Raw genomic sequence first — 27,501 nt, 5'->3', positions numbered from 1 at the left:
AAACGGCAGGCAGTAAATTTATCAGTCGAATGTACCTGTCATCATCAGAAAAAACTGAAGACATAGGTGTTTCAAGAATTGAAAGTAGTTTTATGTTTGTTCCAAAGAATTACTTCCAAATTTGTAAACAAATATTTGTTGTTAGAGAGAAAATAAAAAGAAGATTTTGTTGTAAAGTTTATGAAATTAAAATTGATTCAATTTTATACACAATTTCTGCTCATGAAGATAAAGATTGCGATCCTGTATTGATAGATATACTCAGTAAAAATGGAAAAGAAAACAGGAAATTAAAACAGCATCTTATCGGATATATTGATCCAATCTCAACAGGCAAAACAATGGATTTTTTTGTTAAATCAACAAACGACATTGTCAGCAAATATATTGAAAGGTTGGTCGTTGATTGGATGAATGGACACGTTCATGATGTCATTGGGAACATTAATTTAAACAACCCATCCTTTCAATGCGAATTCATTACCCATTTACGGAGCACTAATCATAAAATACAATCAACGCTAGCTAGAACGGAAGATACAAATACTGGAGATTTACCCTTGGAGGTATGTTCCTATGTTGGTATTTCAGAACTAGCTAAATGGTGTTTGGATAATGATGCAGATACTAACAGTAATAGTGGCGGGGGCAATCCTTTATATATAGCATGTGTCCAAAATCATCATGACATAGTGTCCCTACTACTAAACCATACAAATAAGGCTAATGTCGATGATTTTACTCTTTCTTTACCCCGATTCTCATCATTGTGTGCGGCTGGTGATGTCAATGTGATTTTAGATGTCAAATTGAATGTGATTTTAGAAGAATACGAAACACCATTGTATGTAGCTTGCAAAAATGGGTACTTCGATATTGTCTCAATACTACTTGATAAAAAACCTCACAAAATAAAGATAAATAAATCACGATTCTCGCGAGGAAAAACACCACTGTATGTTGCTTGTGAAAAAGGGCACACAAAGATTGTTGCCCTTTTACTTAACCATACTGCGGATAAGGTAGATGTCAACAAAAATACACAAAAAGGTGAAACCCCTTTATATGCAGCTTGTAAAGGTGGATATACAGATATCGTTGATATCCTTCTGGCACATGAAATAAGAGTAATAAATAAAATCAAAATTGATGGAGCTTCTCCTCTGTTTATTGCATGTCAGGAAGGTCATGTTGAGGTTGTTTCTTCTTTACTCAAACATAATATTATAGAAATAGATCAATGTATGCTCATTGGGATGTCTCCGTTGTTTATAGCTTCATTGCTAGGTCGTACTGAAATTGTTAAAATGTTATTGAAACGCAAAGCTAACGCTTATATCTGCGTAAAGAAGAAAGAAATGGTAACGCAGGTATTCAACAAGAAATTCGAAAGAGTATTCAGAAAACCGAAAACATTGGACGCCGCTATGTATATTAAGTTTTTAAGAAAGCTGGTTAGTGAGAATGCAACAGAACACGTTAAATCATACATTGAAGGAAAGGAGAACGATTGGGTATTCAATTCAATACTGGGAGCATCACCATTACATATGGGTAGTTTAATGGGTCACACTGAGATTGTGAAATTACTGGTTGAAAGAAATTCAAATATTAATAGTTTCAACGAGAAAGGCAGTACACCATTGATTCTAGCATATGAATTAGGGCATACAGATATCGTTCAAGTACTTTTGGCAAACGGTGCTGACCCTCCTTAGACAGAAAAGACGAAAAGTCATCATTAACCATTTCCAGAGACAATGGGTATGTGGAAATAGTGGAAATCATAAAGTCGCAAACAATAAAGCTGTAAAACAACCTTTAGCAGGCTTGACTTATGACAATTTATAAGAAATCAAAAGCAACAAAGATATTTTAACATTAAATTCCAACGTTAAACAAATAAAGTTTTTTCTCCACCAATTCCTGCTATATATTGATTTCCTTTTATGAACATTTATTTCTTGCATGCAATTTAATATTGACTCGTTTTTTGACTACAAAATGTAAATGTTATCTTGTAACATCCAATTCCATAGGTTCCATAGACATACATCCAGATTGCGGTCAGTATCTAGGACAATATAATAAATTAGTAATTATGATTAACTTGTAAAAATATAATTAACTTTAATTTAAATTTATTGAAAATATACAAGCTGATTAAAACAAACGACAATATAGACAATAATACAAATGCGATTGTCTCGACTGTTTTTGTATTATTTACCAAAAAAACTATTACCTATAATTGCGAAGAGTTTTGGTTTTAAACAAGCAGTTCATCAGCCTTCTAACTTGTGTATTTTGTATATGTTGTATATTACGTATCTTGTCACTTGTATATGATTTAATCTTTTTGTATTCTGCATATATGCAAATGTTATGTATAGGAAATTTGTATATGTCTTATAAGATAATTTTACCTAACAATTAAAAGAACATGAATGCTTACATGTAACTTATTCAACTTATGTTAAGAAATACAAGAAAGTTACTGATTTCCTGATTTTACAAAATCTAAGGTAAGTTTTGACCAACATGGTCAAGACTGAAAGTCATAGATTTATCGACATTTACCTGCGCTGATGTTTTTTGTTACGAACTGCAGTGAAACCAGTTTTGCTCTTAACTGAATAATGTTGTATAAACTTCCCATTCTGATATTCTTTTTTTAATTATCACGTTTAAGTTGTATCTCATGGATCAAATAATTAGTAGAATCTGTTGTATTATGTATATAAAATTTATTTTTCAATCTTTTCGCTTCAATAGGAGACACTGACATTGTGTATCAATGAAAAAACTTTTATTTTCATAGGTTTGTTTTTTATTCGGAATACCAATGTGTTATTACTTGTAGTCTGTTGTATTGTCTTCGTTTTATCATATCTTGTAGATTATTAGATGAAGTGCCACACGACACACGACATAAAATTATGTAAAATGCTAGATTTGTGTGATTATTGTGGATATTTAATTTTGTTTTTAACAGATATTTCAGATTTTTTATAATTTATTCATACCGTTATTTTTAAATATTCTCCTGTAAAAATTGTTTTACAAATAATTGACGAGCATCAAATTCAATTTTATCCTGGTATCTTTCGATTCTAACTAAAAAAAATGTTTGTTACGTTGTATTGTATATCGATAACTCTGAATGATTGATTAAGGACTAAATAATAGAAAAGATTGTTTGCAATGGAGTAGGCTCATCACTATAAACCATTTTGTAGTTCTAGATTAAAATAAATTTAGTCAAGCACTCCTAGCCAAGGTTTTCCAATAATGCTATATCAATCACAATGGTAATTTTTGTAGACGAAACGCGCGTAAATATAGAATTTTAATTCTGTTATCTATGATGAGTTTATTTGATGAAATCTTATCATCCTTATAGTTTAGATAGTATCAAAATTTAATAATGTTGATATATGGAAATTGAAAGTGCTAATGCATGTAATGTGCATGATGTTTATGTGTAATTGATATGCTATGCTTATTCATTATATTTGGGTTTGTGTAAGATACAAATCTATATGATAAAATGTTGGTCGTAATGTGCTTTATTCTATAACGATTGCTATGTTTCGAAACTACAATGTACAGAATTGATTATTGTAAATTTTTGTTACTATTTTTTTTTATATGCGTTATTCTTCTTAATTTTTGTTACTAAGAAAGTGGTCATAGACTTCATATAATTTTAATTTCACAAAGTGTTTTTAAGAATATCATTTTATGATAGAGTTTTACTATTCAATTATCATGATTATTGTTTACTTTATTGAATTGTCAGTGAAATATATTTTAAAATCTGTATGTTTATTTTAGTACTGATATATCTTTATTATCAAATGAATGTAAGGACACAATGGTAGTTAGGAATATAAATCAAAATTTTTCTTTTGTCTGATAGTGAAAAAACAGGGTCCTTCATTTGTTATATTTGTAATTGACAATTCGGTATTGGTAACATGTCCCTCAAATTTTGTAACTCCTAACTCTGAAAAATCTAATGAACAGATTATTTCTAAATGCAGGCAAAGTATTTGATAAATATTATATTTGACATGAATGAAAATATATTGTAATATAACTATGATTTTATAATTGACCTTGTGGTTAAGTTCATTTCTAATTTTCCTTTACTACGTTTATAACATTACAGTTGAATTTTGCACGTTCTTTCTGTTCTGTATAATCAACCTATTCTATCCCAAATTTATTAAGCTTTCTAAAGTTGCAGTATGTAAACTACTGACGATGACGAAACACAATTGTTGTTAGAATCAACGTGTTAATAATAATTTCCAACATATGTGTACCCATACAATGGGACGGAAAGTTTGGGCAAAATTAATCTGAGCTGCAACGTATGTATATTTCATGTTAAACCATATTGTGCTAGTATCTAAGATGACAGGATTTTATGAAAATGATTCGGTTTGGCCTCGGATGACTTTTAAAATGTTTATATCATTGAAAAAGCTCCATATTATCTCCCTTTGGTGCAAAAATGCCATTTTTTGGGCATTAATTTGAAATATCTGTTTTAACTCATCGGTGACCTATATTTGTTAGTATTGTTATCAAATAAGCTGTACATAAACTAAATAATTGTAAAATTTAAGCGATTTCTGTAATTATGTTATTTTTTTATTTCGATATTACCTCTATTTCTCCTATTAGTTCAACCGAAAAAGCGGACATTAACAAAAATGTATGCTTTTTCCAGAGGCAGATTGTGAGCTTTAATGAACGGTGAGTCGGTGACCCCATTTTTTTATTTTATTTTCTTTCAAGCATATGATAAAGTTCATTAAAAAAAAATATAGCGAAATCCTATATAAGAAAAAAAAATGATTTATACCCAGGAGCCCCCTTAACATGGTTAATGTATGTTTTTTGATTAATTTGATAGATACTATTGATTTTTTTCTTTCTGCTTATGTAGATTGTATAGCACTAGAAATTAGTTGTAAATTGATTAAGGTTCATTTTGAAATTTCATTATTAGATAGTACATTAAGTTCAAGTGCATTCCTTCCTTGATTTGTAATTTCTATTTTTGTTTTTTCGTTCAATAACGTATTTCGTTACAGAAATAGATAATTCGAGTGGAAACGAATTTTGTATAGAGAGGAGTGACGTGAAGAGTGAACTTAAGAGTAAAATTGGTGAGATCTAGATTGGAGTGAGAGTTGAAAGAAAACACATGTTAGGCTTGAAAGGGTAAAGTTGGGATTGAGAAAGAAATATTAAGGTCAGTTAGTTATCTAAGCTGAAACTGTAAACACATAATGTTAATAGATAATAATAAAATATATTTTACTGTATTGAAAAGGAATTAAAAATGTAACTTTACAATAAAGTCAGTTATTCTTGGAACATTTATAGAATCTTGGCAACATGGTGGTCAACAATCCAACAATGTAAATATTAAAAGTATACGTCTTTAGTCAGCTAGTTCCCAGATACCTTTCCTATGTAACAAAAAGAAATAACTGTTTCTTCGAGTTTCAATAGATATAGGAAGATGTGGTGTAAGTGCCAATGAGACAACTCTCCATCTAAAAATAATTTATAAAAGTAAACCATTATTGGTCAATGTACGGCCTTCAACACGGAGCCTTGGCTCAGTTTATTTTTATACATACAAATTTGAAGATGCGGTATGATTACCATTAAAACAACTAACCACTTGAGACAAAATGACATAGATGTAAGAAACTACATGACAACATACGGCCTTCAATAATGTGCAAAACCAAAACCTTAAAGTAAGCTTCGAAAGGAAATATGTATCTGTTTTCTCCTTATTCTTTTTTTCTAAAACAATGTGTATTGGTTTGACTCTTCTTCAAACTATTGAGTGTTTCATTTCTTGCAATTAGTGCATATCAAACTGTTTATCAAAGTCATCTCTGATCATAATAGAAAGACGTAGATTAAAAAAATACAATAAGAAGAAAAAACGTAAAGTACAACTTAAAACACAATGATCAAAAGGACCCATAACATGAACAGAAAACAAACAGCCAACTACGTTATATACAAACGATTGATCATAACAAACCCTATCAACAGCTCGTTAGACATCCGTGCTTTAGAAATAACTTGTATAAGCTACATCTGTAAAATTCTTAGTTGACAAATTTAGCAATTATTTAGAAACTAAATTCATCTCCTTACGGTGAAGTTGACCTTGGATGATTTTTGTTATGCCCCTTTATTTAGGTTATGAAGCTCTTTCAGTGTTTGGGTACATGTACATTCTTGGCATTTGATATAGATTGTTCCTGTTGATAATTAATGCAGAAAAAGGATGTGGACGCATAACAGTTTTTCATGTGTTATTTTTTATTAACCTCCAAATACCCTGAGTGAATTTAGAAGCTCTCGATGGGTTAGTAATTCTTTGTCCACTAACAAAATTTGTTGATAATTTGACAAATATTCATGGGACTATAAAAAGAGAGATGTGGTCACATGATAAATGCCAATGAGACAGAAATGACACAAAAATCAGCAACTATAATACGTCACCGTACTGTTCATCACTTTTAATCAAATACAGAAACAAGTTCGCTGGTTGTCCTTGTACATCTATTAATGTCGTTGTCAATTGAATAACAACATCCAATCATCTTGTTCTTACTTAAAGAGCCAAAAAAGTTGACCAGAAATCCTTTGTATTATTTTTAATCCTTAGTCAATTTGTAAGTAAAAACATCCTGCCAGAGCATAATGCGACTATATTACAAATTTCACAGCTCAATATAAGGTAGCAATAAACAGTTAGAAAAAAATATTAAAATTTTCCCTTAAAGATGTTACCATCCCCTTTTCATTGCTTTCTTGCAATATCAAGCTTACTGTTTGTGTCATATGCATGTAATCAGAATCTTTCATAGATTTTGTATACAGTATATAAAATGGTAAAATATAATTTCTTTTGGGTGTATCCATGGCAACAATCTGCATTTATTTGTTATAAAATATTGCCAAAAGGGGGGAAAAGATGTCACATATTTCCCAAAAATTTGGCTAAAAGTCGAATTTCCATCGCTTGAAGTAATACCTTTTCTGAAACTGTGTACATATATCATTCAGCAAATCCAATGAAAATCATATGTCTTTCTTCTCATTTTTTTGTAAAATTGCGTCAAAAACTTCGTGTAGAAAAAAAGTGTTTGTAAACATTACATTAATTTCTGGACCGATAGCCGGTCTAGCTATAAAAATACGGATTGTCAAACAGCCTATAAAACATGTAAAAAATAATCTTGATGCTTTTATAAACCATCTTTGAAGGCTAAATTAGCACTCAGCTGTATAAAAATGAATTTTATTACAAAATAACTTTCATATTTGAAAAATCCACCGGAGCCAAACTGCGAAACTAAACTCCTAACTGTATATTGCTACCTAAACTGACTGTAATGTATAAAAAAAAAACAATAAAAAAAATAATAATCTTTATTTCAAGAGGATGATCCCATTAGTTAAAACTAATCTTCCTGAGAGTCCTCAAAATAATAATAACATAGTTATAAGTACACACAGTATTATAAAGTTATATTATACACAATATACAATTGTATTGAAATAATAATGAAAAGGCATATTAATTTGCACAATTGATGAAAAATTTGTAACATTTTGTTTTAAAAGATATAAGTGTATCGCTCATTTTGATTTCATTTGGTAAACTGTTCCATATTTGAGAACCTGAATATGTAAATGTTTTCTTTAAAAAAATTGTTTTTGGTTTTGGAAGATTTAATAGTTTTTCATCAGCTGAACGTAAGTTATAGTTTTGATTTTCAGTAAAATGAAAATTTTCTTCTAAATAGTTAGGAACCATACCATTAATTGATTTAAATACAAGTATTGCCTTTTGGTATCGAATTCGTTTTTCCACATTTTACCAGTGTAAACTATTAAACAATAAACTGGATGATGTCATTATGTCAGCTTCTACTATAACCCTAGCAGATTTCTGTAATAACTTATTAAGTTTATTTATTCCATTTTCACAACAACTTCCCCATATATTGCAACAATAATCAAATAATGGCAGAATATAAGCATTAAAATAGATAATACGTATATGCATAGGTAAATATTTTCTTATTTTTTGTAATACATTGATTCTATTTGATTGACATTTTATCTATTTGCTGATTCCAATTTAAGTTTTTGTCAATATATAAACCAAGTAGTTTTTCACAATCTACATTTTCTATTTGTTCATTTGAAATATTGATATCTAAACTGTTTCCAGTTAAACAAAGCCTTTGTTTTGAACCAATAATCATTGATTTACACTTTTTGGCATTTAATTTCATACAATTTTGCGAACACCAATTTTCAATTACATAAATATCATTTTGAAGGTTAGAAGCTAACTGAATTACATCATTACCTTTACAATGTAATGTAGAATTATCTGCATATAAATCTACTAATGAATGTTCTATATTAAGTGGTAAATCATTGATATATAAAATAAACAACAAAGGGCCCAGGATAGAACCTAGTGGTACACCAGTTTTTATGCATTTAGTATTAGACATGACGTTATTGACCTTAACTTGTTGGCTTCGTTCAAACAAGTATGACTTAAACCAGTCTAGTGTACTATTTGAAACATTATAATATTTAAGTTTTTTCAATAAAATTATATGATTAACCAGATCAAAAGCTTTCTTTAAATCTAAAAATATAACTCCGTTTATCTCTCCATTATCTATATTTGCTAACCATTCATCTACTAATTTAGTAAGTGCAGTAGTACACGAATGTTTAGGTCTGAAACCCGACTGTGTAGTATTAAGAAGGTTATTACTATTTAAAAATATATACAAACTATTAGCTATATGTCGTTCTATGATTTAAGAGAGACAAGGCAAAACTGCTGTTGGTCTATAATTATCAGGATTACAGGCATCGCCACATTTAAAAATTGGACATACCTTGCAGTTTTAAAAATACTTGGAAATTTACCACATTTGATGCTTAGATTAAATATATATGTCAAAGCTGGTGCAATGACATCGCTGCACATACTCTTAATATTTGGTCCGACATCATCTAAACCAGTTGCTTTCGACTTGTCAAGTTTTTTTAAATACATATTTACATCTAAAATACTCATTTCTGGTATAATGAATTTTTCACTACCCTTTTGTAACTTTGATTTTACAAATTTATTGAGTGCATCAAAACTGGCACCATCATCACTATTACATAATTTGTTATCAACTATACCTTCAGCAATATTTGTGAAATGCAAATTAAATGTATTTGCTATATCAACATCATTTTGAATTACACTATTTTTATATTCTAAATGCGTGATATTATTATGTATTTTTTTAGGATTAAGACTTTTGACATACTTCCAAATAGTTTTACTATCTTTACAATTTGAAATAGCATTTTGAAAATACTTTTTCTTTGCCTGTTCTACTAAAAATGTAACCTCATTACGCCAAATTTTATAATTATATATATCATTAATTCTATGAAAATAATCTCTTTGGTGTCTAGCGCTATTTATATCAGAAGTCCACCACTCTGGTTGTTGGGTATTTTTCACCCTTTTAATTTTCTTAGAAGCATGTTTCTCTAGAATGCCCAGAAAAAGATTATACCAATAATTAGCTGCTTCATCAACATCTCCAATCGATTCAATGAGATGAAAAGGAGTATTTGTTAAATTTTCAATAAATTTATTTTTATCAAATTGTTTGTAATGAATGATCTATATTTTATGGACAAGTGCTCCATTTTTGATATTTTTGGGTTAAGTTTTCTTATTACGCAAACAGGATAATGATCACTGACAGCATAACTAGGCACATTTACTTCTATAATATTGTCTACATCGGTCGTATATATATGGTCTATGGTAGTTGCACATTTATCTGTATGACTGTATGAAAAATGTATGACTTTGATAGAAAATACTTTCATTTCAGACTACAGGAATATAAACTTTCAATATCAAGACCAGTTTTTGTTGATTTTTTCTTGTTTGTTTTACTGCTTTATTAATAATAGGCTTTCCACAATTTTTGAAATGAGTGCAGTAAAAAATCCACGGTAATGAAGAGTCAAGGAATATTGACCCTCTTTTTTTCGCCTGGTGGCAGCCATGTGGCTATTAATTTAACTGTTTTTATCAGACAGTAAACATTTTAAGATAGAATTTAAGATATAAAAATTTCATTTGAGATAATAAATGGGATTTTTGTGAGTTTATGTAGTGTTTACATTAGGCTATGTTATCTACCAAATACATTGTATGACGCAATGATATTAGCGGTAAAATCAAATTATTTCATGTAATCTTCATGACAACAATTTTTGGGAGAAAGTAAACAACCTATGTGTTAATGTTTAACACCACAGAAACAACTCACTGTACATTTATAACAATTTAGGACAGTTTTTTTTTTTTTTATATGAAAGCATATTGGGTGAGAAAACCTAAAAATAACAAAAATGCAGGTTTAAGGCTCTACGTTAGCAATATATTGAATATATGACTTTTTGTCTCAAAGAAGATTGAAATATGGCTACTATCATTTCAAATGATCAGTTTAGACAAAAAAAATAATTGTTTTAAATTTCAGATTTTGGAGTTTCACCGCTATTCTCTTAAAATTGTCAGACCACCAATTAAAAGTCCTTATCTGTTCAACCATTTTTTTTAAATTTTCACAGCTTTCTAAATATTTCACTCGAAATTTAACTTATATATGCTTAAAAGGATTTATGTTCTTAATAATTTCATATAAATAAAAGTATATTCTCCCGTATTTGCGATAGTCCCTGTGTAATGTGTAAGGTGTAACAACGTTAACTGAATGATTGGTTGATTGGTTGGTGTTTAACGCCACTGTCAACACTTTTGTTCTATTTCGTTCACTTTTTTTGTGGCGGAAGCGGGAGTTCAATGGGAGAACCAACGACCCTCGGTAGGAAAATATGCTGAATAAAATTGAGAATGGAAATGGGGAATGTGTCAAAGAGACAACAACCCGACCAAATAAAAAAACAACAACAGAAGGTCACCAACAGGTCTTCAATGTAGCGAGAAGTTCAGCTGGCCCCTAAACAATGTATACTAGTTCAGTGATAATGAACGCCATACTAATTTCCAAATTGTACACAAGAAACTAAAATTCAAATAATACAAGACTAACAAAGGCCAGAGGCTCCTGACTTAGGACAGGTGCAAAAATGCGGCGGGGTTGAACATGTTTGTGAGATATCAACCCTCCCCCTATACCTCTAACCAATGTGGAAAATTAAACGCATAACAATACGCACATGAATGAATGGATTGCAGTAAATGAACAGATACAAAATAAGATTTATTAATCATATATAAAAAAGAAGATGTGGTATGATTGCCAATGAGACAACTATCCACAAAAGACCAAAATGACTCAGACATTAACAACTATAGGTCACCGTACGGCCTTCAAAGACCATACCGCATAGTCAGCTATAAAAGGCCCCGATAAGACAATTTAAAACAGTTCAAACGAGAAAACTAACGGCCTTATTTGTGTAAAAAAAAAATGAACAAGAAACAAATATGTAACACATAAACAAACGACAACCACTGAATTTACAGGCTCCTCACTTGGGACAGGCACATACATAAATAAGGTGTCGGGGATAAACATGTTAGCGGGATCCCAACTTCCCCTAACCTGGGACAGTGGTAAAACAGTTCAACATGAGAACGAACTATAAAGATCAGTTGAAAAAGGCTTGACTCATCAGATAGACAAAAATAAAGTGGATACTAGTAGTTAAGACTTTTGTCCGTGACTTTTTGTCTGTGAATAATGAATTGTGACATTCTGTCCTGCATTCAATTCATCAATACTTATATACATACATCACCTTAAAAATTGAAATAAATATAAGAGGATCAAAGGAATGACTTTTTGGTCCAATTAAAAAAAATTGTAATGAATTAAGTTCCATTAAATGAATTTCCGTATACAAGATATCATAGATATTAGAAAATGTGGTATGAGTGTCAATGTTACAACTCTCCATTCGGATAACAATTTGTAGAAGTGAACCATTATACGGCAAAGTACAGCATTGACCTACCGAATTAGACTAATTACCGAATTAGTTATAACACGAGCAACACGACGGATGCCACATGTGGAGCAGGATTTGTTACTCTTCCGAAGCACCTGAGATCACCCCTAGTTTTTCGTGTTGCTTATTCTTTAGTTTTCTATGTTGTGTCATGTGTATTCTATTCAATTTTATTTTAATTGTTCGTCTATTTGTCTTTTCATTATTAGTCATGGCTTTGTCAGTTTGTTTTCGATGTATGAGTTTGACTGTCCCTCTGGTATCTTTGGTCCCTCTTCAACACATATTACTGGCTCACAGGAAGCTATGCAAGGCCCCAAAAATCAGAAAAACAAAAGGTATAATCTATATAAAACAGAAATGAGAAACACTCATGAACCACATCAACAAGCGACAACCACTGAATAACAGGTTCCCAACTGATTGCATTACGAATACAAATAGGAATAATAGGGACAGACAAAGAACAAAAAATACGAAAAGAAAACAGCAGTTTTACGTTCTCCTACATAGAAAAATAATGTTTGAGCTAGACAAACCTATTGAAAATCGTGTGTGTTCTTATGTGGTACGGCTGGATGGGTAAGCAAATCCTGCTCATATAAAGCACATGTTGTGTCTAAATATTTTCTAATGATAATTTTGTCGGTTCAGTGAAGCTGTCCATCTAAAAATGAATTTGATTAAAGAAAACGACAGTAGCCCACTAAATAAAACCTTTTTTGTTAAAAGTGAAATGCACCGTTCAGTACCAAATTTTCGGTTGCACATTTACTCCCAGTCAGCATATCATGGTTTTACAGCTGTTATTTATCGTTTGCAATCTCATCCACAGTTAATATAAATATGTTATTTGATACTATGACGTCACTTTTCACTACATAATAATTCTGTTGGAAAATATAAAAGTAATATGTTTCGTGTCATGCTTTCGTCACTGGATAATCAACTATTCTGACGTCTTTGTGTAAGAAAACTCTATATAACATACGTAAGATAAATGTATCATATACATTGATCCTCAGATTTAAACTTTTGTGACAATGATACAGCTTATCCTTATACGCAACTTTTTAAAAACTACGTCAAGTCTTTGTTAATATATTTGTCCTTATTCACATCGCATGCAGTTAAGTTATCAGTTCAATTAAGACATTTAAAGTTTGAACCTGCACGCAAATCATGTAGTTAAACTTCCGACTTGAAGTTTTGAAGGTTGTATGATTCTTTTGAAAATTTCAGGGCAGATAAATCTTGACCTGATAATTATTTTAGTCATTGTCAAATTTACTCTCAATGCTTTGGTTTTTTAGATATAAGCCAAAAACTGCATTTTACCCCTATGTTCTATTTTTAGCCATGGCAGCCATCTTGGTTAGTTGGTCGGGTCACCGGACACATGTTATAAACTAGATACCCCAATGATGATTGTAGCTAAGTTTGGTTTAAATTGGTAAAAGATTACTGAGATTAAGGAAAAGTTGTTAAAAATTGACTATAAAGGACAATAACTCCTTAAGGGGTCAACTGACCATTTTGGTCATGTTAACTTATTTGTAAAATTTTACTTTGCTAAACATTATCGCTGTTTACAGTTTACCTCTATCTATAATAATATTCAAGATAATAACCAAAAACGGCAAAATGTCCTGAAAATTACCAATTCAGGGTAAGCAACCTAACAACGGGTTGTCCGATTCATCTGAAAATTTGAGAGCAAATAGATCTTGACCTTAAAACAATTTTACCCCATGTCAGATTTACTCTTTATGATTTGTTTTTTCAGATATAAGCCAAAAACTGTATTTTACCCCAATGTTCTATTTTTAGCCATGGCAGCCATCTTGGTTGGTTGCCCGGGTCACCGGACACATTTTTTAAGATAGATACCCAAATGATGACTGTAGCCAAATTTGGTTTATTTTGGCCCAGTAGTTTTAGAGGAGAAGATTTTTGTAAAAGTTAACAGACGACAACGACGGACGACGGACGACGGATGAGAAAACCTCACTTGGCCCTTCGGAAAAAAAACAGAAAAAAAAAACACCCAACGTGCAGCCCCTATTAAAGCGTTTATGTTTCATGTAGAAACATTTCACGATTACAAAAGATATCTGTAACGGGAAATGTGGTATGTTCTGTAATGGTACGGCAGCCTATTATCACAAATAACCAAAGTCACTGAGAGGTAAAATCACAGTCTTTTACAATAGGTAAGATGATCATAAATTCGTGCTCGAAGCACAAAATCAAACATTTGATTTGGTTAAGGTCTGAATTTGAGCATTTGGTGGACTGGTCATGAAAATTCGGAATACATTTTTTTACTCAGACTAATCAAAATGCTGAATTTGGTGCTACGAGCACGAATCTTGTACACCGAGCACTGGGTAAAATACTATGTTCACCAGGTGATATGTTAAGCTCGAAAAATGTTCAAATCTAAGAGTCTTAAAAGTTGAGAAAAAAAGTCCTTTTGTTGATATTATTGGGACTATACATATCAAAATGACAATCAACAGTAAGATATATATGATATAAGACGGACGATGAAAATGTTCTTTGAATAAGCATGAATTTTGACGTGTTTTAAATTATTTTTCGACATCTCACCCCCCCCCCCCTTTTCAGTATCGATCGGTAGACTTCTTATTCCTAGTCGCCCTAACCTTTGAGGTAATTGACGTATTGTAACAAGATAACGGTACTTTGAAGGCATTGTATCAGATTACCAATTATTGTCATGACATGGCGAAGTGTACTATAAAATATAATGAAAGTATACAAATAACAATACTTGAGACCAACACAGGTAAATCAACAATAAATAGGTCGATAATATTAATAAACACTCTCCCATTGTGTATTCGGTTAGTAGTCAAATCTGTATGTTCCAAATTTAAAGACCGAAGGATAATAAAATTAATTCAATCTGTAAAGTAGATGTTAAGACTTAAAAATGGCGGCCCAAAATCTTTCTAATGGATGGGATCATACAAATATATGCGAAAGAAATAAAGGTAAGAGATATTTCACTAAATTTTAATTGAATTCAAAAAGTTCAAAAAACGTTCATACAGACATGTAAATTTGACCCACATATATAACAATAGTTCTTTGTGCTTATATATTTTTACCTATAACATTGTTTATAAACAATCAATCAAAAATACAGTATATGAATAACATGATTTTAGGGTCTGAATTGAGGTTCCTTCATTTCAGTATTTTATATTTTTTCATTTGTCCGTATTCTTTATCCTTTTGGCCCATTATTCTCTTTTCCTATATATGTTCAGCACCTCAATGTTCTCATTGCTTTGCTTTGTTGGTACGTTTTCTCTTTTCTTTTTATTTTCCCCCTTTATTCTGTATTCTATAAATCCCTATCCACACCCCCAAATTTCATTTCTTTGTCGATACATCATACTATGCATAGACGACCATACAATGAATTACTTGTCAGACCAAACTTTGTCTTCACTTATATGTATACACTTACTTTATCATGCTGTTATACAAGAAATCGTAAAGTTTTTAGTTAGATTGGGACACGAAATCTGCAAAATGTATTCCTTAATCTACATGAAATAATAACGGTGGTCTATAATTTATAAAAGTTGTTAATTTTCTGTAACATATTTGGCTTCCTGTGGAGAGTTGTCTCATTTGTAATCATACCACATCTTCTTTTTCATATTCAGATCAAAATCTTTGAAAAATGACCATTGGAATTTTTAATGATTTTGGGGAAAAAAATCTAGTAAAATTTTCAACTATTTATGACACAAGATATCCGGCGACAACGCTCCAGACTTTTGGTTTCATGTTTGATTTGATTTACTATAGCTATCTTTTTGGGTCTTTGTAAATTCCTTTTCGGCGTGAGCCAAGGGTCCGTAATGAATGCCGAACTTTGACATATAATTCTTATTTTTTTTTACATTGTGACTTGAATGGAGAGTTGTGTCATTTGCACTCATACCTCATCTTCTAATTCATATACAAAGTCATTGATTATAATATTGATATTATAATGGTCAGTTGAGCATTTGATTACTTATTATCATTTGTTGTAAGAATTGACTGACAGTGAATATTGATCAAACATTTGCCACTGGACATTGAGCAATCATCTGTCAATCATTTAAGAATGACTATTAAAGTACTCTTACGTGAGCTTAGGTTTTGTTATATTGCATAATCATTATTGCTTTCTGACATTTGTTGCATCTTAAAAGAATCAAAGTTTGCAATTGGTGTTCTAATCTATTCGACATGCAATCAATAGAGGAGCAACCATTTAACTTTATGAAAAAAAAGGGGGAGGGTTAAAAAATTGTTGACAAATACAAATAAGCAAGCATAGACGCCAAGTCCATGATCTATGCAATTTTTATTTCACTTCGTCTTTTGATACGTTTTATAATTTCTATTTTATGTGCTTAGCACCGACCTGGATTTTACAATTGGTTCTAATTTTTAACTTGCTATACTACTCGTAGTTAGTTCAGGTCGTTAAAAAAACTCCTTAAAAGTCCAAAGTTAGGGAAGAATTGAGAGCTTACAAACATGTTTTACTCCTTTCGTTTATCTTTTTGTATGCCTTCTCGTGTCAGTAAAGTTAAACTAAGCCATTCAAATATATGATACATGTTCATCTTTAGCTAAGTGAGGCCCCTTATGGGGGGGTCCTAGTAATCACATAATCACCATTTTTTTTTGCCAATATAATCACATAATCATTAAATATTTGCTTATCTTTAGTAATTAAATAATCATAAACTAAAAATACAGTCCTAGGTAATCAAATAATCATGAAATATTTGGCTTAAAAAAACGGCCAAGTAATCACATAATCAAAAACCCCATGAGGCCCTCACTAAATTGGAAGTATCGAATGGCTTTGATTTAAGGTATCGTTGAGACTTATGATTATCGCTATTTTGTGCATATTTCATTTGATCCTTTTTTTGTGATAATTTTCATATCATGCTTCTTGCTTGAGATGAAAATATTATCGCTAGAAACTAAGGAGGCCACGTGGCGTTGCTAACGAAATAATATTGAAATTGACAACGTTGTCATAGGTAAAATAGCGATAAAAAGATTATCATTGGTCATCTCAACTCGATTGCTTTTCTCACTTTCGCTGTATCAGCTCAAGCGAGAAAAACAATCTCGTTGAGATAATCAACGATAATCTATTATTATAGCTCTATCCAAACCACGTGTCATTTAGTTTGCATTCGAAAATTTATTGAGGGGTATATTCTCTTCCAATATTCTACATGACAATCCTCTTCGCGTCATAATACATGTATGACATACTTCAAGGATTGAAGACAAACTGATAAATATTTACATTGTAATGATACTATAAGTCTTTACAGATAGGAGGATAATAGTTTTACATTGAAATGACACAATAAATTTTTGGAGAGAGCTGATAAAATTTGAATATCTAGTTTATGTCAACATAATCAAATCGATATCACGTCAGTGTATTGGATCATCTCATCACTTGATGTAAACATGTAAATATTATTAAAATATATGCATACGTAAGATACGAAACAGAGGGAGCTTAGCTTTATGCTTTTTATCTCCCTTCTAACACACGCGTATTTGAGTCACGTCTTGTTGTCAAGAGCCTGATAGGGTAAGGGGTTGTTCTAAAATTAAAATTATACTTTGATTCCTTATTTCATAAACCATGTATAGGGGTGGGAAGGGGGTGACCTTTTTCGGGTCGTCGGGATCGGATGTTTTTAAGCTCTGGATTTCGGGATTAGATCCCTTCGGGTTTCCGGGAATTCTTTTAATTCGGGACCTCCGGATTATATGGTCTGAAGACCTGGATTTTAGGATCAGGACCCCCTCTCCCAACTCATGTAAATTGAGATTTGGAATGAAACAGGAAGTGTTGAAGTATGACGGGATTGCTTCTCTTCATTAGTAGATACTTAGTCCGCCGTAAGCGGTTGAGCTAAATACATGCAAGTACTTTTATATTTAGCTCCGTCGATTAATGCGCTGCCTTGTAACACAGCAGTCCAAAGTTCGAGTTCAGGAATAACCAGGTCTTTGTATAAATGAAAATCATGCTAACCAGTTACACAATTCTGTTCTCTTTAAAAATTTTGCGCTATTTTCCCTAGTTTTATAATTGGCCTATTTGTTCTTTTTTCAAAGTTCTAAATAAAATAAAAACAGAATAAAATAATAGAATTTCAAAACCAGATAAAGAACTTTAGCTTGGTGCTTGTTGATTGTCATTTATCCAACAAAATAACGATGGTTCTCTCCTGCTCTCCGGCTGCCTCTGCCAATAAAAACGGACTGCCACGAAATAGCCAATACAATATAGTGCTGAAACTGACTTAAAACACCGAACAATCTATTAACCAATAAGACGGAAGAGCATTTATGTCTGTAAATGGTACTGTACTCATTCTGACTTTAAGCTCTGGCAGGAATCAATCGAGTCAAACCGTTGGCTGTTGCAATTGGAGTATCGAACATAAAACATTGATAGAACATTTAGTTTTTGAGAGTCTGGACGGTTTTACAGTATAACGAATATAGTGGACCAAGTTAAAGAAATAGTGGGCTTAAAATAGAATAGACGGTAGGGTCTAGAAAATAATGAAAAGAGAAAAAGTGGGTGCTAGAAAAAATAATAAAGGAAAATGGTCAATACACTTAAACGAATTTTAAAAAAATAACATATTTAAATATGCATTGTCATATATAAACTTTTAAACAATAAGTATACAATATAATTGAAATACACATATAAATATATTTAAACAGTCACGTAGAAATTCGTTAGCCTGGCCTAAAATGATTAAATACAGGATTAATTTTTCGGAGAAAAAAATACATTATGACTGTTTAGAATTCAAATGATTAAATAAAAAATACTTTCCAATTATTTAAATAATTTAAATAATTAAAAAGAGCGGAAATGTCAGAATATCCGTGACAGGGTATCATAATGAGATCAGCTTATTACCACAAAGAATTTAATGAACTATTGTAAAAAATAATCGATGTAAAATAGCGGTCTGTTCTAAGGTAAACCAAGTGTATTAAGCCAACCATGAAATAGTTTATTGTTATATCAAGCCAACCACGAAATATTTTATTATCATATATGTAAGTGTATACTTTCTTAACTTGTTTATAAAATGAAGGACTTTTAACAGCTCAGTAAAGGTAAAATAAGTTCAATTTATTAATAACTATTCAAAATAGTCTTCGACGTGTGCCAGTCTCAAGCCAGGAGCCACTGGGTCAGTGTTTGTCGTTGGATTAATATGTCTGTATTTGTTTTTCTTAAATTGTTGTGTTATATATCAGGCCGTTAGATTTCTCATCCATGTCAACGAATTGTTTCATATTTTTTTTTCATTTTGGGGCCTTTTATTGCCGACTATACGGTATGGATTGTCCTTAATTGTCGAATATCGTAGGGTTGCCTATATGATTGCTTACATCCACATCATTTAATCTTTGGTGGATAGTTTTGTCTCATTGGTTGATTTTTTTTTTAATTTAAACATACATTGTATTTATTTATAGTTGATTGGGAAACAAGTTTTGCAACTTATATTTATTCTTTTCCACGTTGAGGGTATGAGTGCTGGCTGCTTTTTTTCGAAATCTACAAGGGTGTCGATTACGTGCAAGAAATATGGCTCTCTATCTTTAATTGATTTAATGGGAAATCATGGCTGTGTCAATCCTCCTCCCCCCACCTTAAGTTTCAACTTATACAATAAAAGAAGATATGGTATGATTTACAATGAGACAACTCTCCACAAGAGACCAAAATAAAACAGAAATTAACGACTATAGGTCACCGTACGGCCTTCAACAATGACCAAAGCCCATACCACATAGTCAGCTATAAAAGGCCCATGTTTACTAAATGCAATCGAAAACAACCCTTCCATGCTCTATGGAGAGGAAACAGTGATCGCTCGATTATATTACACACTGAGTAAGCCTCAACTGATGGTCTTAAAACTGTCGAACTGATGGAGCAGCATTCAGAATATCAACCACAAACTCATGTACAATGTATCATAAATAAATGTAACCTAGCCTGAGTCTACAAAATATGTTTACCCGACCTTGACTTGTGGCTAGACACCGGCCTTGACGTGTGGCTAGACCCCGACCTTGACTTGAGGCTAGACCCCTTGTTAGTTATCGCTGCAAATAGCTTAAGGCACACGATAACATTGCTTTGAGAAATAGTTGAAACTAAAAAAATATGTTAAAGGAAATAAACTTAATAAGGTTTAATTTCTATTTGATTGATGATATAAAAAAAAAAAAAAAAGATGTGGTATGATTGCCAATGAGACAACTTTCCATAAGTGACCAAAATGACATAGACATTAACAACTATAGGTCACCGTACGGCTTTCAACAATGATCAAAGCTTATACCGCATAGTCAGCTATTAATAAAAGACTCCGAAATGACAATGTAAAACAATTCAAACGAAAAGACTAACGGCCTTATTTTATTTTATATTAAAAAAATGACAAAAACAAATACATGTATGTAACACATACATTGTAAACAAACGTCAACCACTGAATTACATGCTCCTGACTTGGGACAGGCACATACATACATAATGTGGCTGGGTTAAACATGTTAGCGGGATTCCAACCCTCCCCTTACCTTGGACAGTGGTATAACAGTACAATATAAGAACGAACTATAAAAATCAGTTGAAAAAGGCCCAACTCATCAGATAGACAAAAGTACAAGTGGACGTGGCCTGGTACGTGTACATCCCAACAAAAAAAGGACACTAGGAACAGACCTGAGGGTACTCGCAGTTAACTAAGAGCTAGTTCAAAGCCACTAACAACTAGACATTATGCATCTAAGACTCGTGATTGTTTGACTGATCGTCTTATTTATTGATTCATTAGTGTTTAACGCCACGTTTAGCACTATTGCTATATATATATTAAAGCGGTCAGTTTTTATTGATGAAAGGAGCTGAAAATGCCGTTAAAAGGAGTCTGTCACAGAAAACCATTGATGATGTTGTAGTCCTACTTTTTGACTGATACCCACACCTTCTTTATAATATTTACATATGAGTATTATCAATAGTTGAAAAAACACCTAGATTTAACTTAATTATATTACTAAGCTCAATTCCTACACAGTAGTTGCACTTTAGTCTAAAAATAGAAATAAAAACGTGTATAGGTATTTCCCCAGTGTAGGGTTTCTATTTAAACTCCCACCTTGTACCGGGAAAAATAGATTTGTCAAATATCTTATTATAACAAAATGCAGGTAAAACATTTGAAGTGTTTAAAATAATAATAAAGGAAACTAAAGGTATTTAATATGCACAATGACATTTAACATACATTTTTTTTGTGGGCGTGTAAGAATATATTTAATGCAATATTGTATATCTTTATGTCAGTATAAGTATTTGAATGGAGTTATGAAAACAAAGTTTATTTTTTGTGTGTGAAAGGATGTTAACCAAACCACATTCAAATAGTGATTTTATGCATCAACCTTTGGTGGGTATTTTTTTCGAACTGTTGATTAGTTGCGGGCCTAGGATTTGTAACGGGGGGGGGTCATCGATACCCCCGACCCGTAAATTTGTATCTGTTGATTTTCATTTGATATCCGTGATAAAGTGATATGCACTGACTCATCGTTAAACACTCAGCAGTCCGAGTTAATCTAACTTGACCGGAATCGTTTTAAAAATTACTCCATAATCATGACGGTCAACAGAAAAATGTCGTCATTGTGAGATGCACTTAAATAATCTTTCTTTTTAGTCTTATATGACATTTTGTTTTATTTTACAGGCAATGGAACAATTTATAAATTTTAGTTCCTTCTCTCTCAATTTCATTGTTCCTCTAAACTGACGCCTTGTTGGACCAATCAGAATGACCAAAATGTTGGTGTTCAAATCATGCAACAAACCTTCTCTATTTTTAAGTTAAAAAAAAATTTAAGTTCTATTTCCAACTTTTATTGGGGAATTAAAAAAACACTTTAATAAGTACTATTTTTAAGGTTGACATAATTACAGGCAACTTCCTAGCAAGGACCGATGCTCCGCCATAAACTTGTCAGTCAAATTTAACCGCCGGACTTCGGTCCGGGGAGCCGATAACCTTGCTTCGGAAGTTGGATTGCAGGTTGACTTCCGAAAAACCTTTTATGTACAAACCTAACTTCTGAAAATGATTCTTCTTTTGTTTTCTTTTGGTTGACGAATACGTTAAATTGCAAAAAAAAAAACTTTTGTTCGGAAGATATATTTACGAATGCCGCTGCATGGATGGTAGTTTAACGTAAACTGAGAAGACAAGATCAGCCTAATTCTGATTGTTACAAAAGAACACAAAAACAACCCCAAAACATGTTTAAACAGCTGTAATTTTGTAGTTTTTGGTGGGGTTCGTGTTGTTTATTCTTTAGTTTTCTATGTTGTGTCATGTGTACTATTGTTTTTCTGTTTGTCTTTTTCATTTTTAGCCATGGCGTTGTCAGTTTGTTTTAGATTTACGAGTTTGACTGTCCCTTTGGTCATCTTCGTCCCCCCTTTCTTTTTTCTCCCTTTTTGTAAAGTAGACAAAAAACAATATACATGTAAGTTGTTTGTAGCTTGATTTATTTATATTTAACAAATATTTTATATTTTAGACAAAATGGATGTTCATTTCTCATACCATTGCGGAGAAAATATAGAACTTTCTGAGGAAAAACAAAAAGCTTCATGGAATCACAAATATTCAGGTGGAATTGCATTTTCTAGTCAGCCATTACGACTTAATTCTAAACTGAAATTGGATTTAACTGGAACCGGACATGCGTATGTTGGAATAATAAAACGTGATCCGGCGTCGGTAACGAACATGAGAAAAGCATTAACAAGTGACATTATTGTTGCAACGGAAGTTAAAGTTCATAAAAGACTAGGGGCCGTTAACATAGTTTCAGATACAAAAGACGGAAAGGATTGTATAAGTTTTGAATCTTATAATGGAACAAAGACCATAGACATCAATAGCGAGGTCTGGTTGTTTTTGTACATTAAATTTGGAGATATGATAGCTGTTTTGCGTAAGTATCTAATTTTATTATAGAATAACAAAAAGGGGGCAGATATTATTATTTATTTTATTATATACTAGTATGCTTGTTTGATAAATAGAATTAATAACAAGAAAAAATACCAAACCCCAAGGAACATTCATCTAAACAATTCCTTTATCAAAGGCATTATTGACGTTCTCTAGCTCAAATCAGATTTTGAATTTTCAACGGTATTTTAAAACGAAGTATAAACTGATATTGATAAATGACGAAAACGAACTGAATCATGCAAATAATGATTCAATATTATTTAGTAAGTTGTGGGTAGTTGCGTAATAAGATATACCGCTGGTTAGATGTCTATATGAGATGTCAGTACGGGTTAAAGTAAGTTGTGTAATAAGATATAACGCTGGTTAGATGTCTATATGAAATGTCAGTACGGGTTAAAGTGGGTTGTGTAATAAGATAATACCGGTTATATCATCTATGTGAGGTGTCAGTACGGGTATGAACTGATTATATAGAATATAATTTCTTATCCTTTTACTGTGTCGTCATTGTAACAGTTTTCTATTCATCGAAATGATTCACATTATGTAGAACGTGATACTTTTGATAGTCTATATCTCCTTTGTAGTTTATAATTAATTGGATAGTTACTGTAGCATTCTTGCATTTTAAATAATTCGGAATGAGATAAGTATTAAGGGTTCGACATTACTTTTGATACTGTATATCTACTTTTAGAATTAATTGGATAGTAGCATTCTTGCATTTAAAATCATTTGGAATGAGATAAGTATTAAGGGTTCGACATTACTTTTGATACTGTATATCTACTTTTAGAATTAATTGGATAGTTACTGTAGCATTCTTGCATTTAAAATCATTCGGAATGAGATAAGTATTAAGGGTTCGACTTTACTTTTGATACTGTATATCTACTTTTAGAATTAATTGGATAGTAGCATTCTTGCATTTAAAATCATTCGAGATTAGATAAAAAAAAAGTTTTGCTTGTTTGGTTGTTTGGTTGTTTTCATTTTTTTTATTTGGGGTGTCGGGTTGATAAAAGTCAGAATGGAATGAGTACAATTTCTAGAGCAAGTTTATTCGTTTTCATACTTGGTTTGGTTGTTTGGTGTTTTCCTTTATACAGCGGGGTTGTTTTCGATTTAAATTGTTCTCAACTGTCTTCAAATAGATATAAGAAGATATTGTATGACAACTCTCTATCCAAGTCACAATTTAAAAAAGTAAAGCATTATAGGTTAAAGTCACGCCAAACAGCAAGCTATAGAGGGTCACAAAAAGTATAACTGTATAGCCATTCAAACGGGAAAACCAACTGTATATACTAGTAGATATAGGAAGATGTGGTGTGAGTGCCATTGAGACAACTCTCCATCCAAGTAACAATTTAAAAATTAAACCATTATAGGTTAAAGTACGGCCTTCAACACGGAGCCTTGGCTCACACCGAACAACAAGCTATAAAGGGCCCCAAAATTACTAGTGTAAAACCATTCAAACGGGAAAGCCAACGGTCTAATCTATATAAACAAAACGAGAAACGAGAAACACGTATATATTACATAAACAAACGACAATTACTGTACATCAGATTCAGGACAGGTACAAACAACTGCAGCGGGATTAAACATTGTAATGATACCAAATCTTCACTCTTATCTGAAAAAAATAGTTTCAAATTTCTGTTTGTTACATGGCCATATGTATTTGTAACTTGTAAATATCGTACTATTGTAACAATTCCAATTGATAATTATTAGTTTACTTGCGACGTATGTGTTTGCTATCATCAAATTAAAAACTGATGTCCGCATGCAAATCCCTTTATATACAAGACAGTCATACAATAATATTATCTTCATTCTCGCGCAACTGGAAAAAAAACCTGCTTAACGACACAATTTAGAAATTTAGAATTGGCACGTGAATTATAGTGACGTCTGCTCTTGCACTTACAATAACAAATCATCAATGTTCTGTTTGAGGACTCATTTGTTTTAATATGTTTACTGGTTTGAACCATGGTAAATAAAGATACTTTGATTTATAAATGACATTACATTTGTATTTTCCATTTTCCATTTTCAGACTCCGAAACTACTCATGACAGATGTTTTCATCACGTGACCGGATGCAATATTCGATGTTTAGACGAAGACAGACGATCTGTAAAACTTCTCGTGGAAAATCCCGCCGCGGTGTGCTGTCTTAACAAAAAACTGAAACCGGGACATTCTGTAACAATTCAAACAAAAGCAATATCAGAAAACAGAAATAAACCAAGCCGGTGTCATATCAAACTTGGGATTATTAATATTGATCCGTCCGAACTAAAGTCACGTGACCCGGAATCGTTTCAAGTTGACAGTAAAGTTGCGTGTCCAACACGCTGGAATATCGTCCAAACATTTTCGAAGGAAAATATTGACGGTGAATTGAAATTATATCTTACAAATACCGGTGAATTGTATTTTAGTCATGACTCTGGAATTGAAGGAACACACAAATGCCATTTAAATGATGCCTCTTCTGGAATATCAATAATATTAGATTTGTTCCGAGCGGAAGCGAGTGTCACAGATTATCACCATGAAGAAAGCGAAGAATGTGAAGAAAAAGACTATGACTATGTTCGACCGGAAGTTGAGATATCCGAAACTATTAAAAGGAAACTTCAAATTTCAGACAAACAACATGAAAAAGAAAGTTCTTCGTCGGATCGTTCGTCGTCAGACAGTGATTATCTGGAAATGAAAGATGTGTCCGATAGCCACAAAACATTTTCTCCTAATTGTAAAATAAGTCCTCGGCTCACAAGGTGTGGGATGTACAAAAAAGACAATTCGTCGTCTAATGTTCAAGAATGTAAATAAAATATTACAGATTTGAGACAACGAAACAATTCAAGCTTTTTAAAAAGCTACTGTTTTCTGATATTTTTAGCCTTGTTAAATGGTTTAACGAATTTTAAATTGATTTTTTCTTTACCATATATGACGTGTTAAGGCATTATAAGTACGTTATATGATCTCAAATGTTTGTATGTTGTTTTATGATTAGATATTTTACAATGGAGTTTTAAAATTCATTTTAAATGTGATAATATGAAGGATATGGACAATTATATATCCTATATCCTTCACTCAAAACAAGGCGCTCCATTTCAGGAATATTTAATTTACTTAGTTTTATTTATTAGCTTAAAAAATCTGTTGATAATTTATTGTTAATATAATTGTTACAAATAAAAAAATAAAAACAAGTGGTAAATTGATATATATATAATTTAGATATAGTGATGATGACTTTTGAGTATCGAAAATTCAGAGCATGCAAATATATATATAGTCAACATGATTTGTTCCCAAGGCAAATTTGGACATAAATGGGTATTGCTCGTTTTCTGTCCTTGAGCATCATTGGCTTCAAGAATTTCGGCTTTGAGCATTCCTGATGAAGGGAAAACCGAAAAAGCGCTTCGGTTGCATAAAATTCTTTCGTGTGGTTTAATTAATTTGTTTACATTAGTTTTTTTTCAAATTGTACAGTGGTGCACAAACATACCTTTCTTTTCCTGCTTTGGTAAGCAAGACATACTTTGGTAGAATGCGCTGAGAAATTAATATAAGCTATAACTCAAAAGAGCGATTTATATTCGTGACTTTTGATTGAAAAAAAATGATTTAATGGCAAACATAGAATAGAATGTTGAAACAAAGGGTGTCAAAGAGACAATAGGGTCCGTGTAACACTTATCAATTCAAAGTTTAAAAAAAGTTTTGAAATTTTAGATTTTTGGAATTTTGATCAAAGTTTTAAAATATCAAAATTTCAAATACCAGGCAGAAGCTAGCGAACAATAGCTAGCGAACAATAAGCCAGCGAACAATAAGGCGATATATCGAGAAACCAAAAAACAGAATAAGACAACAACGGCCGTTAAATAAAAAAGTATTCAAAAAGGCAGAAAATCGGTTAAAATATAGCAATTTTAACTCAATTTTGAAATGGTTTTTATCCAATCCATTGATTTAACAAGTCGCATTACTTTTAAGGCTAATATTCAGTACCACAATAACTCTGCATCTATCAACGGATTATTTGTAGGTGTAGGGCCACCAATACACCCACTTCAATTTAGAACGTATGTAAAAGTAGTCCTACCCTGTAAATTATAGCACCTTTTATGTCATTGTTTGATTTAGA

At 31.7% G+C, this 27,501-nt stretch overlaps 1 protein-coding gene across 3 annotated transcripts; it reads left to right on the top strand.

The window, feature by feature from the left end:
* The first annotated feature begins 15,064 nt into the window (after nt 1–15,064).
* Nucleotides 15,065–26,480, top strand: LOC134719028 (uncharacterized). Of its 3 annotated transcripts, none has more exons than XM_063581949.1 (3): nt 15,065–15,164; nt 22,867–23,286; nt 25,384–26,480. In XM_063581949.1, exons 1-3 carry the CDS (start codon nt 15,104–15,106, stop codon nt 26,166–26,168), a joined length of 1,266 nt encoding a protein of 421 aa, XP_063438019.1. In that variant the 5' UTR covers nt 15,065–15,103; the 3' UTR covers nt 26,169–26,480. The 3 variants fall into 3 exon arrangements, with proteins under 3 accessions (XP_063438019.1, XP_063438021.1, XP_063438020.1); XM_063581951.1 differs by lacking the exon at nt 15,065–15,164 and adding an exon at nt 19,264–19,305 and having other exon boundaries at nt 25,384–26,479; XM_063581950.1 differs by lacking the exon at nt 15,065–15,164 and adding an exon at nt 19,284–19,365 and having other exon boundaries at nt 25,384–26,479.
* The last annotated feature ends 1,021 nt before the right edge of the window (nt 26,481–27,501 follow it).

Source organism: Mytilus trossulus, chromosome 5, assembly GCF_036588685.1.
Source record: "Mytilus trossulus isolate FHL-02 chromosome 5, PNRI_Mtr1.1.1.hap1, whole genome shotgun sequence".
Classification (NCBI taxonomy): Eukaryota; Metazoa; Mollusca; class Bivalvia; order Mytilida; family Mytilidae; genus Mytilus; species Mytilus trossulus.
This window is presented reverse-complemented; position numbering and strand designations above follow the sequence as displayed.

Excerpts from the sequence above, each read along its gene's own strand:
- LOC134719028 (XM_063581949.1), top strand. The coding sequence starts at position 15,104 with ATGGCGGCCCAAAATCTTTCTAATGGATGGGATCATACAAATATATGC. Across the intron at positions 15,165-22,866 it reads TATATGCGAAAGAAATAAAG|ACAAAATGGATGTTCATTTC; the intron begins GTAAGAGATATT and ends TTTATATTTTAG. Across the intron at positions 23,287-25,383 it reads AGATATGATAGCTGTTTTGC|ACTCCGAAACTACTCATGAC; the intron begins GTAAGTATCTAA and ends TTCCATTTTCAG.